The 13,418-nt window shown below is 40.3% G+C and overlaps 1 protein-coding gene across 1 annotated transcript in view; it reads right to left on the bottom strand.

Moving 5' to 3' along the window:
* msn (serine/threonine-protein kinase msn) overlaps positions 1-13,195 on the bottom strand; it is a 247,468-nt gene extending 234,273 nt beyond the window's left edge. The window contains exon 1 of the mRNA XM_080280525.1: positions 12,988-13,195. Coding sequence (XP_080136651.1) covers positions 12,988-13,041 — 54 coding nt within the window. The 5' untranslated portion in view covers positions 13,042-13,195. The remainder of the gene's footprint in view (positions 1-12,987) is intronic.
* Between the last annotated feature and the right edge of the window lie 223 nt (positions 13,196-13,418).

Below are 13,418 nucleotides of genomic sequence, written 5' to 3'. Positions count from 1 at the left end.
GGAATAAATGAGGGTGTGGAGGAAGGCAGAGGGTGGGGGAGGGGGAGGAGAAAGAGGGACGGAGATACGGGGGAGATGAAGAGATGAGCCACAGGGATACATATACCACACAACTTTATCACTGTTGTTTCTCCCAGTGTACTTTCTTGACCAAACCTCTTCTTCTCACTAACCACCTAACAAAACCGGGTGTGGAAATAAAGGGGAAAAAAGAGAGACTTGTTGAGAATAGGTAAATCAAGCTGACAACAAATACATACATACATATACATACAGGCAGAGAGAGAGAGAGAGAGAGAGAGAGGAGGGAGGGAGGTAAGTATGAGAGGGAGGAGACGGCGAGGGTGGTGTCAGAGCTGCACAACTTTAATAAACATGACAAATGTAGGCACCGTACTGACTGCGCTCACCTCCCACGCTGTGTGTGTGTGCTCATGGCGGACACACACACACACACACACACACACACACACACACACACACACACACACACACACACACACACACACACATTAGTCACCTCCCTCCATCTCCGTTTTTAAGGTGAAGGTGGTGAGCTGAAGGGAGTCATGTCCGGTCATAGTCTGCCCACAAAGAGACACACACACACACACACACACACACACACGAGAGAGAGAGAGAGAGAGAGAGAGAGAGAGAGAGAGAGAGAGAATTTCACAGTTCATAATTACGGTACTAATCTTGCACTTATTAACCATTACAGTACGCTACTCAGGCCACGCCAATACGAATTCAACTATATAATTTTTTCTTACAGGCTAAAGCAATAATTCTGACCCGTACTAAACAATGAACAGTTAATTAACTGCTCACGGATGGCAATTTTTCTTCAGTATTTTTCCCTTCCTCATGCCCTAATTAGGTAAGAGTAAAAAAAAAAAATCGAAAAATCCTGCCCTCTGTTTTAAAATGTTGGATTATTTCTATCTTACCATTAAAATTTCATAATCGACACAGTACCGTACCATATTAATTCACGGATTCAGTTACGATACATTATTTATTCCACACACTACTCACAGAACTGCTCTCTCTCTCTCTGACTTGCCATCTCTCCATACTGAATGCTGACTTGTAACAAAATGCTCTCTATGTCTTCCTAATGGCCAAACCAGCTGAAAATACGATAACGTACTCGCGGTTTCGTGCACATCCACCAGCACTTAGGCTAGCATTCGTCTTGTACCGGTAAGTCTCTATTCCTCCACTTACCTTGCCAAGTCACTCAACATGCACATCTAAGGTAAGATAACTTGCTTTCACTGCCAGCACAATCGACTCTCTCTCTCTCTCTCTCTTTCTCTCTCTCAAACACTGTCCACTGTTTATATAATTCGAGACTGAAACTTGTACACTGCTATGTACGGTACTGAACTCTAATTACTCACTCTGTTCAGTGTCCCTATAATTCACACTGTTTGTTGCACCAATTCCTTAACCGCGACTTAACTGCATCTTCTATTCTACTATGCCGGTGGCCATCTTTGTTCACACTTCGAATACACTCACCTTCTGTGTACCGAAATACCTACCGGTATAAAGATTAACATGCTACACTCCACCAGGTACCGTGGTAATTTTGTCCATTATAAATTACATGGTTGCACTGGATATATCACCTGTGTACTGAGGGCTGCAAAAAAAAAAAAAAAAAAATCGTTATCCGCGTGACAGTAAGCCTGGGCGACATGTCTAAGCTCGATTCCCGGTAAGGCACTGATAATGTGTGAGCGACAGAGGCAGCCGACAGTGATACCGAAACATTTTGACGGCACTAGCCTACACCTCAATTAAGATTAACTGTATCGTACGTTATCTGCAAGAGGTATTACGCTACGGTACGGTTACAAATGGGCATTAATCATTACTGAGTACGGTAACAGAACCAGGCATTCATTAATATTTTCCTTTCAAATGTTCTAACATAGGATAAGAGACCTGTGGAAACACAACACTGTACACATTTTACTTTAACTTAGCTAAATGGCTTTGAAGATTTTGCAATATCTTTTTCGTAGAGATCTATTTTGTTCATTACCGTTCATATTTTTTTCCCCTTTTGTACGCTACTGGGGCTAACTGCATCCATACTAATATTATATACGGTATAAACTAAATAACATAAAACAGAATATGAAGGTGTAACATACCGTATATATATACTACATTGGTGAGAATATGCTACGAAGTCTCCTATGTTTCTTTAATTAAAGCCTACAGCCCTACAACCCTTCAAAGCTGCCAGTTTATCAGTAAAGCATTTCAAGCTACCCGGTACTGATATTTTATTTTCTAAATAGGATTGTATACTTTTTCATTTTTGCCCTAAAACTGCCATTGCCACATTCTGAATGCTGAGTTGTAGCAACAGACTGACACTAGAATATCATGCTTGTCACGAAGAAGTGTAATGTAAAGTATGTTGAGCCGTAGCGTTATCCTTTACTGTCATCGAGCTATGTGGAATAAGCTCCAAAGGGACGATAACCTAAGCCATGAGTCAAGCGAGTACAGTATAGTCGGGAAGAATTGCTATGGAAAAGATGTAGGACCACAGCATCATCATAATCTGCCCCTGAACTACATGAAATAAGCAAGAAGGCAAAAACCTGGGCGAAGTTAAGGTAAAAGGACAATAATTCCCCTGTAAGTTAGAGAGCAATCAGAACAGGTATAATGGGCAAGGAGTGAGCACAAACAACCCACTTCTCCCTGACAGTTTGGACTGGGTATCATCCTGCCACTAATCAAGGTTTAATCACCGCTCGTTAGCCTCGTTAACTCAACACACGGACATAATTAGGCCAAACGGGACGCTAATGAGGTCAAGGTGAATTTTAAACTTGCAGCCATATTTATCCACGACAAGATTTCATTCACTTGTTCATTATCTTGGCTGTAGGGTGAATTTGAGGTCTGCAGGACAGTACATTCACGGATTTTCCCATTAAATTAAAAACTGATACATAAATAATTCACTCTAAAGATTTATTTATTTCTAGGCTACACATATCGTATACATTTATCTCGATGTAACCTATTCTAATCTATTTTAACCTATACGTCTAGATATCAAGGTAAAAAACGGGGTTCGTACGGGACGCCAACGTAAACAAACAAATATCTCTGGGAAGAAAATGTGATCTCGGAGAAAAGCTTATAAAAGAAGAAAAAAAAATCGCTAGACAGAAGTGTAGGGTTAAGGCTGCATGTAACCCCTCATTTCGAAATGTCATTCTTAAACTGAATAAAGCCGTATGGAAGTGGCAACAATAATGTACAGAAAATGTATGTATAGCTACCCTTTTTACTCTACCCTGACCTAAATCTGCCGTCTCTACATTCCGAATACTGAGTTGCAACGTGAGATTAATAATAGAATATGATATTAGTCATGAAGAAGTGCTAAAGATACAGAGTTAATGTACCGGTATAGTCTTATTTTGCCACTGGGCTACGAAAATGAAGCTGCAAAAGAACGAAAATCTGGGCCAAGTTAAGGTGAAGACTAGTCGGAGTGAAGGGGACGAGTATTTCGACCAAAATAAATGGTACCAGTAGCCTAGGTAAGCTACTCCTCATTTCTCTTCGATATACCATACCCCCTCCAGTCTCTAACCCCTTCAGAACGAGGACTCTCAATCTTATTCTTGGTGCCTCCTAACCATTGTATTTACCTGAGGGATGACATGTAATTAAGAGTATTAATGAAGACTATAATTAGTCCCTCCGCTGGAACGACTTCCCGTGAGCTGCATAAAGGCGCATGAAAATAGGAAGGATAGAATAACAAAGACAAGAGGAAAATATATTTATCTAACCCCTTCACTTCGAACAAAACTCATGAACCGAACAAAATCGTATGAGAATGGGGAGGATAGAGACGTGGTCGGGCTTAAGGGGTTGTAGAAAGAATACCGTTTCAGATCATACGATATTTATGGTACATTTACTCTCAGGTTCACAATTCGAATGTCTGATACAATGGCGTCCTTTATCAGTTTATCACCACCACCATCATCAACACGCCTCCATTAATCATCATCATCATCTAGATCTCTTTCCCCAACTACGGATGGGGGAATGGTTGGATCCAGAGCAAGAAAAAAAAAAATACAAGGAAAAATGTTTCTTAAGTTCAATAATATAAATTAAATGTAACAAAAACAATATACTCTATACGGTAGGAATGCTGTCAATAGGATGAATGGGATACTTTACCATGAACCCTGAACCTAATGATAATGTAGATAAATTAAGTCTGAAATTATTAGGAATTAATCTGGATATCATGGAAGAAATTTGGTAGAGATGAAATTCAAGATAAATTTCAAGATAACAGCTAATGTAGGATTACTTGAAAGACAAAGCAAATTTACAGCTCCTTAAGGCAATATAATGAGGGCAGGTGAAAAGGGGGAAAGTCCAATTGAGGGTAAGATACGAGAGGGGAAGGGAGGGAAGAGTAGGTCATAAAAGGATACGGTGGGTCAAGTGAGAGTGGAGTAGGGTAGATGAGGTGTGGGGAAAGGAGGTCACAGAAGAGCAGGATAGGTCAGGTGCGGGTAGGGTAGGTTAAGCGAGAGTAAGGTAGGTCAAATGAGAGGAAGGAAGGAATGGTGATGTAAGGGTAGGGTTGGTCAAGTGAGGGGAGTGTAGCCTAGGGTAGGTCATGTAAGGTTACGGTAGGTCAAGTGAGGAGGGGACCAAGTACACTTAAGGGTAGGCCAAGTTAGGGCAGGGTAAGTCAGGTGAGGGGCAAGTAAGGTAGGTTACGTAGGGGTAGGGTAGGCCAAGTGAAGGGAGTGCTGGGTAGATCATGTGAGGGGAGTGCAGGGCAGGTCAAGTGAGGGGAGTATAGGGTAAGTCATGTAAGGGTTGGGTAAGTCATGTGAGGGGAGTGTAGGGTAGATCAGGTGAGGGTAGGGAAGGTCACGTAAGAGTAGGGTAGGTCACGTAAGAGTAGGGTAGGTCATGTAAGAGTAGGGTAGGTCAAGTAGGGAGAAAGTAGGGTGGGTCATGTAAGGGGAGGAATGGGTACATGAAGTGAGTGTAGGGTAGGTCATGCAGCTAAGTGTAGGGAAAGTCAAGTGATGGGAGTGTAGGGTAGGTCATGCAGCTAAGTGTAGAGAAAGTCAAGTGATGGGAGTGTAGGGTAGGTCATGCAGCTAAGTGTAGGGATAGTCAAGTGATGGGAGTGTAGGGTAGTCATGTTGCTAAGTGTAGAGAAAGTCAAGTGATGGGAGTGTAGGGTAGGTCATGCAGCTAAGTGTAGGGATAGTCAAGTGATGGGAGTGTGGGGTAGGTCATGTTGCTAAGTGTAGGGAAAGTCAATTGATGGGAGTGTAGGGTAGGTCAAGCAAAAGGAGTCTAGGGCAGGGTAGGTCAGGTAAGGGTTGGGTAGGTCAAGGGAGGGGAGAGGAGGGGGTCAACTAAGGGTAAGGTAGGTCAAGTGAGGGGAAAGTTGGTTGAAGGACGACAGTAGGGAAAGTGATGGAAGAGTAGGGTATATCTGGTGACGGAATGGTGGGGAAGTTCATGGGAAGGTGGAGAATGGTAAAGTAGGTCAGGTGAGGATGGGATAGGTCAGGGGAGGGTGGAGTAAGTCAGGTGAGGGTAGGGAAGGTCAGGGGAAGATGGAGTAGGTCAGGTGAGGGTAGGGAAGGTCAGGGGAAGATGGAGTAGGTCAGGTGAGGATAGGGTAGGTCACGAGAGGATAAAGTAGGTCAGGTAAGGGTAGAGGAGGCCGGGTGAGGGTAGGGTAGGTCAGGAGAGGATGGAGTAGGTCAGGTGAGGGTTGGGTAGGTCAGGGAAGGATGGAGATCAGGTGAGGATGGAATAGATCTGGTGAGGGTATCGTAGGTAATTTGTGGGGAGGGGACGTCAGCTCTGGTAAAGGGAGATTAGTGTAGGTCAGGGAGGGGAGGGGAGGGGAGGGGAGGGAAGAGAAGAGAAGCGAAGAGTACGGTAGGCCAGGTGCAGGTAGGTCACGTGAGGGGAGGCTAGAGTAGGTCAAATGAGAGTATGGTAGGGCAGAAGAGGTAAAAGTTTAAAATTAAAGCAGAATAAGGTAAAGCAAAAGTCACAACACAAATAAATGTTATCCCCCTGGGGCGAGATTCATCACCATCCATATGGTACCACTGCTGGGGCTGATAAAAGTGGTGACAATATTACTTTGCCATACCATGGTGTACATGATAACAGTAACAACACAAGATGGTACGGTAGATACCGGTTAGTCAATAAGGTCATTGGATGGTACAGATCCAGCAACACTTGGCGAATGAGTTTTGGCCACCACCTGTACCAACCACTGAGACAGTAAGTATGCTGACAAGTCTGGTCCCACTGGGGTAAGATTTCTTCGGACTGCTGTTGCACATCAGGCATGGGGTTATGTAGAGCCAGTCAGGTGAGAGAGGCATAAAGTACTGGGTATGTCAGGTGTGGGTTAGGTAAAGCAACCTAGGCTAATTGAGGATATGGTTAGACATGACAGGTAGGGTATGGCAGGCTGGGACAAGTGAGGGTAAAGTAGGGAAGGTCTGGGGTGGTTAGTGTAGGGCAGCTCAGGTAAGGTGATGGTAACAGTAAGTTAAGGTAGGCCAGAAGTTAGCTTGATGTAACACCTGTGGTAGTAGGGTCATCTCCCAATCTGTAAACCAGGTAGGCTACTGGTATACCAAAAGTCTAGGTTCAAAACCCAAGCCAAGGTAGACACTTAAAGTGGGTGCTGGTTAACAGTTGTTGGTTCATATGTTAGCAAAGGCCAATGGCAGTTCACACTGATAACAATGATAAAATTATACTAACATGGACATACACAGCCAATGCAATAGCTCAATTATCACAAGCAAATGGACAAGGTTTAATTCTGGCTATCTGGTAGACTTTTCACTCTCCAGATATTCCTAAAATCAACTCATACGTAACAAACCACAACAACTGTATGGTTCTGGACGACTATAGGTACCGTAGGTACCAGGTAGGCTACCTTAAGTTTATGGTCTGACTAATTTAACTAATACCAAATACCAGTCACTGTTATCAGGCATCTATATTACTAATGCCAAATATCAGTCACTGTATCAGGTACAGTATCTATTCTTGAAACAAATATGTAATGTACCATATAACACAGTACAAGCAAAAATTATTCTTTTTGCAGTCTAAAAGTTTTATTAAAAAAAAAAAAAAAAAAAAAAAAAGCTACAATACACGGTATACTGTACCAGTACAGTCACTACAAGTGCCAAATTAGCTAGCAATGAGAGTATTCTTTCTCATGGCTTTTAAAAATCATTTCTTCATCCTCCTCCTCAAGTTAACCGTTACCATACGGTACCGGGTACATATAATTTATAGATGCAAGAGCATCTCTAACAGTGTCCGTGTCTATCTTTCTCTCATTAACAATATTCACATGCAAGGTGCGCAACTACTGTAGACTTTGAAGCCACACCACACCGCAAAACAGAGAGTACCACTAACACCACACCATTCAACAAACCCATAGCATCCTCTCAGACAACACCACCGAAAATCACCCTCCGGCACTGCACCACATCAAGGGCATTAACTGAATAGTGGCTGTGAAACTTCAATATCTAGTAGCTACTTTTATGGATGTTCCTGAATGGACTAGGGTACAATTAATTCCTTTTTCCCTTTTTTACAGGAATTTACTAAGTTTTACCCAGAAACTACAAATGAAATCTCTGACTGTACTAAATTCACTCATTTAACAATGATGTACAGTACCATTTTTTATTATCTTCTTGCTACCCTAGACAGTTTTACTCAGCTTTGGAATTTTTAAATGGATGTATTAGATGATGACCTTCACAAAACTGTCGAGATAGCAAAAATCTAAGGAAAAAAAATAAAAAAGGGAGAGGGGGGAGAGGTGGCCGCAGGGAATGATGCCAGTGCTATAAGAAGTCATATGAGAACAAATGATATTCACTATATTTTCAATTCTGAGGTACCGGTACCGTAAAGGTATGTCTAAATATCAGCAATGGAATAAATTTATTATTTAGTATGGCGGTAACAATACCTGGGCCTAATGCTATTTGTAAGACACCTTCACAATAGCAGTCACATAAAATATTGTACAGTATAGCCTATACGCTACAGTAGCTATTTTATACTTTAATCCATAAAGACCAGACCTCTAGCAAAGTCTACAAGGATTCCACAAAAAGTTCATGAAGTTTTTTATTGGCACAGGCCAGGGGTTCCCAAACTGCAGTAGCTACACATAGGCCTAGCCTACCTCAAGGGGTAGCACCATGAGATTTTCAATGGAGATATACCATACCATACCGGTATGTGTCTTAACAATGAGCTGCGCTGTTATTTTGTCGTCTTTTAATTTAAGTATATTTTTCCTGTGTGGATTACGCCTAATCCTATTTGGTACGGTATTGCACTGCAGACTTAAAAACAGAGAATGCTAAATTTATATGTACACCTTTCACTGTGAAAGTACCTGTACACTCTCTAACAATGTGCATGGGAAATATGCATATTTTGCAATGGAATCATCTGCATGTTGCACATGAAACTCTACCAATTCTGGTTTCAGATAAGCCAGTCATGTTCCCTAATTGTCAGTATGGCCATTTCGGGATCTGTAACAGTCAGGCCCCTCTGGCTCACTCTTGGCTGAACTCTGTACAGTGGTATCATCTGACATTGGCTCATATACAACACTGCAGTTATCTCTACCTGAGAGGGTTATGGGTTATTGAGTTCCTATGGCTCACTCTCAGATGAAAAAATATATATATATATATATATATATATATATATATATGGTACTAGCTGGAATAAAATACTTGAGCAGTACCGACCATATACAGGTCAACATTTCTCGTTGCATTGCTACAGAGGCTGTGTGTGCATGAATTCTCTGCTTTGTACATCAGCAAGATCAAATTTCATTCTAGGCTTTGTGGAGGATGACATCAAAGTGGTTATTGGTATAGTAAAAAGAGCATCCAGTATTAAATCCCCAGCGTCATGCAAGCCAAGCATACCTTTCACACCGAATACAATACTGTATACTAGTATATCTCAGGTGCTAAATGCTACAAGTATACATATTTCATGTCCTGACCAAATATTTATAGTTTATGCATGATGTACGGTAATACTGGTAGGCTATATGCTGTTTAAACTGTATAATATTTTTCTTTGATTTAGGAAAACTATAGTACCATACACACAACAATAACAATATCTTTATTGAATTTTTCAATTTGTTGTTCACAATAACAATACAGGTATAAACATGAATAAACAATGCTTTGTTTTCAGGTTCATCTTTACATCTGTTACTTATAAACTACCGTACTACGGTAGCTACTATATATACAGTATGGTATGTCATACAATTACTATCCAAAATTTAGGAGTAGCCCATGTTGTTATATTGGTTTGTCTTTATATCAGGCAGATGTACAAGGTTATTTTTCACATGCACACAAACAGACACACAGCTGATGATACATAACAGCCTAGCCATATGGCATACCGGTATATAAATGAAAGACCAAAGTTTGGAAACCCCAGGCACAGGCCTACTGTACCTAAAAATGGAACTTTTTGGCACACTAATACTGTAATCTGTAAAAAGGGGAGTTTTAGTATTGCACTACCGGGACTGTACTTTCCACTCTCATTTTCTACCTTCCATACTGTTATTTTGTTGCTGGTACTCCAACACAAGTTAAGGTACCGTACCATGCTGTACCGTGTATTACGGTAACCCTTCTCTTTTCATACTCCACAAATTTTGCAGTTGTCTTCATGCCATTATTCTTTTGGAATATATCATTTCATTTCACATTACTGCCTTAGCAAAAATATATGGGAAAATAATGTGATACCTTATCACAAAATCAAATATGGTAAGATTTGGATATCAGGAAAAAAAAAAAAAAAAAAAAAAATGCTGGTATTGTTTGGAAGAATGGTTATGTTGACTCTGCACTTACAACACACTACAATACCGGTACGGTAGCTACTTGAAGAATTTAAGTATATAAGAGTATGGTACTGTACACTGGAAGTACTGGTACTGATAGCTAACAGAAGGCCCATGCACAAGATACACTTTTTGTACTGTCCTATGAAATACCAGACCATGGTATGCAACAAAGAAATTCCACATGGATGAATTTGGCATTCGGCAGTTCTGTAATACTGAAAAGCAACTGGTGCATGTACTGTACCAAAAGCCTAGACTCAGCTCTCTCTCTCTCTCTCTCTGAGTCCAATTTTGGGGAGTACAGTATACTTGATAGACTGTTTTCCATGGACCAGCAGTCCCCCTACATACCACACACCTCATGTTATTACTCTGACAGTAATAGAATCACCATCCCTATCAAATAAAAGGTAGGGCTATTTTATTCATAAATGGTCTGATTGACGTTATTTTCTGACATTTCTGTGGAGCTTGTGTTATTTCAGTAAAGTATGCTTTAATAAGACTTGGATCACCTTGCCTCAGCATGGGATGAAACTCACATTTAAGCCTAACAGAAGACCACTTGGTAGGTGGTGGCAACCATCATCCACTCACTTGATGTAATGCTGCCTACTTCTTCCTTAGCATTTATCATTCTTTTTCTGTGTCTGCCCTCCTCTCTTCCTATTTCTTCCATCTTTCCTGTCACTACTTATTGCTTTTCTTTCTGTTACAGGTGGCTTTACATTGAGTGACAAGCCAAATGGTTTTCTGTAAGCTAAGAAACCATTTTCAACGCTGGATGGTAACCATATAACCAAACCATACGTGCTCCCTTCGTATCAACAAGTTGGTTGGTGGAGGGTTAGTGCCCCTCCCTGTAAAACAAATAACTTAGAGTCAAAAGGCCACCCCGTACGGGATTATGGCGTCTGGCAATAGACAGACAGATAGACAAAAGATCACATCTCTAACCACCTTCTGCAGTGAAAAGTGCGACATATAGTGTTTTGCAGATGTGCAGCTCTCTCCTAAACCTATTTAGCTACTAATTTTAATTTAATTATGTACAGTACAGTATCCATAAATCCCCCAATGGTGCAAGTGACTATGTTGTCATAGTCTACTGGTATGTTAGGCGGCACCTTGGGTTGGGTTAAGATTTATATAGCTAAATAACATCACAGTTAGGCCCATGTGCATTTACACTTTGCTTCTCTTACCTGATAACCCCTTCTGCCCAAGGACATCCAATTCAACTTGTTCTAGCTTACATCAATCTTATTCGACACAAGAAAAGAACCATTCCAACCAGTTCTGAACAGATTAATGAAGGTTTCATGTACTTTGCCTACTGTCCAATGTAAGAAAGAATTTAAAATGTCCTCAGACTCAGAAGGTTAATGTCCCTCTGAAGGACATCATGGTTAAAACTGAAGGCCATGGTTTTCATGGTTGTTAGATCCCATTTGTATAATATTCCTACTCTTCTCTTTCATTCCCATATTGTGGTGTCTGGCTGTTGACTGATAGACAGCAGCACTTAAACCTATACCGTACCGTACTAGATTTGTTGTAGAAGATTGAATGCGAATTATGGGTGATGGCCCCCCACAGCTAGAACCTGTCTTTCTAGCATTTTAATGTGCATATATTTAGGGAGAAAGAACATCCTGTCACTGTTTTGTATAATCCAGACAAACTGGAGATGGCTATAAAGATAAGAGAATTGTGGGTATAATTCCAGATGCAAGAATATATGGATAATTAAGGACTGAAGTTCTCAAATAAGTAAAATAAGTAGTCTGAGTTAACCCTCCCTCCCCCCCCCCCGAAAAAAAAAAGAAAAAATAGTGGTAGGAGTTAAAAAGATTAAGGGGAATTTTATATACTGTATACATAATTATATATGGTACTGGTGTGTGTGTGGGTGTATATATATATATATATATATATATATATATATATATATATATAAAACAATTAACTCTAAGCCCTTGGCCACCCCGTTTGGGTACATGGCGTCTGGCAATGAATGAATGATGAATATATATATATATATATATATAGATATATATATATATATATATATATATATAATGAACCCAATTTAAAAGGTCCTTCTCATGATGCTGTCTACACTATGATGTCATCTCTAACTAGAATGGCCAACTAAATTTCCATTTAAAAATTTTTCTTTTTAATTTTTTGTTTCTACTCTTTCTCTCTATTCCCCACAATCAAGTTTTTCTTCCATAATTCTGTATCAGTTACTTACACGTATATCCATTTTACATCCCTTCTTACACATTCCAACATTCTTCTCTTTAATGGGTCCCGTGAAAGAAAATACAGGTCATGACTGCAAAATTTAAGCATCTTACTGAACAAAGTTTAATTTATTTCTCAATTAACAATAACCAATAGTGTGCTTAATCCTACTATATACTTTCATCACCTATTTCCTTACATATTGGTACAATGTAACGTAATAAGCATATACAAAACTATAGGCCTACCTGAACTCATCAACTTCCAATGTATACAGGACTTAGTATCTAAATATCTACACTACATATCACACAACATATCAAGCAGTAAAATTCATCCACCTTGAACACATGATCCTTCCTGACAGACGATTCGTGGATGAACAAAACACCTTTAGTTCACAACCCTGAACATTTCCACCATGTCTTTCCTCAGATAATTACAATTAATTGGAATCGTCTATAAAAAGTCTATGCAAATGATTCAATGGAGCAAAAGAAACCGCAGGAAAATCCATAGACTGGTAATATATGTGAAAATTCGTGCCTCGTGAGAACAACAGGCTTGCCTGTCATTCCAGTCTTGACAACTGACAACATAAAGACAACTTCAGTCCCGTCTACGCACTTCATTAGCACACATAAGCACAATCGGCCTAAAAACTACATTTTTTACTCCTAAAATTTACAATTTCTGGTAAAAATGTGCCTTACCTTCAGAGCATTAAGGTCGATGTCATCCAAGCTACAGTTCACAGACTGAGCCATTTTGCCCCGGACAAATCTTGGACACTGCTCATCAATTTGGCTACTTTTCTACATAACTCGCATCTCTACACACACTGCACACTCTCCTTCATCACTGATCACAAGCCCAGCACCTTAAAACGCCCCACGGAGACGATATATCCAGGAAAAGGGAGCTCAGCCCACCCGCACCCAGGACAAATGGCGATCTGTCTCCTTACAAAACACACAGCCAGCAGAAGCAACATACAGGAACAATTATGGAGGAAAGACTCACTTCGCTTCCATTGTACTATCTTCAATAAAGATTACCATTAGTTCTCAAGCACACTTTATTTCTTATTATTCTGTACAATTTAATTTTCCTTTTTGGTGTGACTGGAGTAAGTAAAAGCACA

Source organism: Coenobita brevimanus, chromosome 85, assembly GCF_032717465.1.
Source record: "Coenobita brevimanus isolate Jiangsu-jjx chromosome 85, ASM3271746v2, whole genome shotgun sequence".
In the NCBI taxonomy this organism is placed as follows: domain Eukaryota; kingdom Metazoa; phylum Arthropoda; class Malacostraca; order Decapoda; family Coenobitidae; genus Coenobita; species Coenobita brevimanus.
Note: the sequence above shows the minus strand (reverse complement) of the source record. Positions and strands in the feature narration are given on the sequence as shown.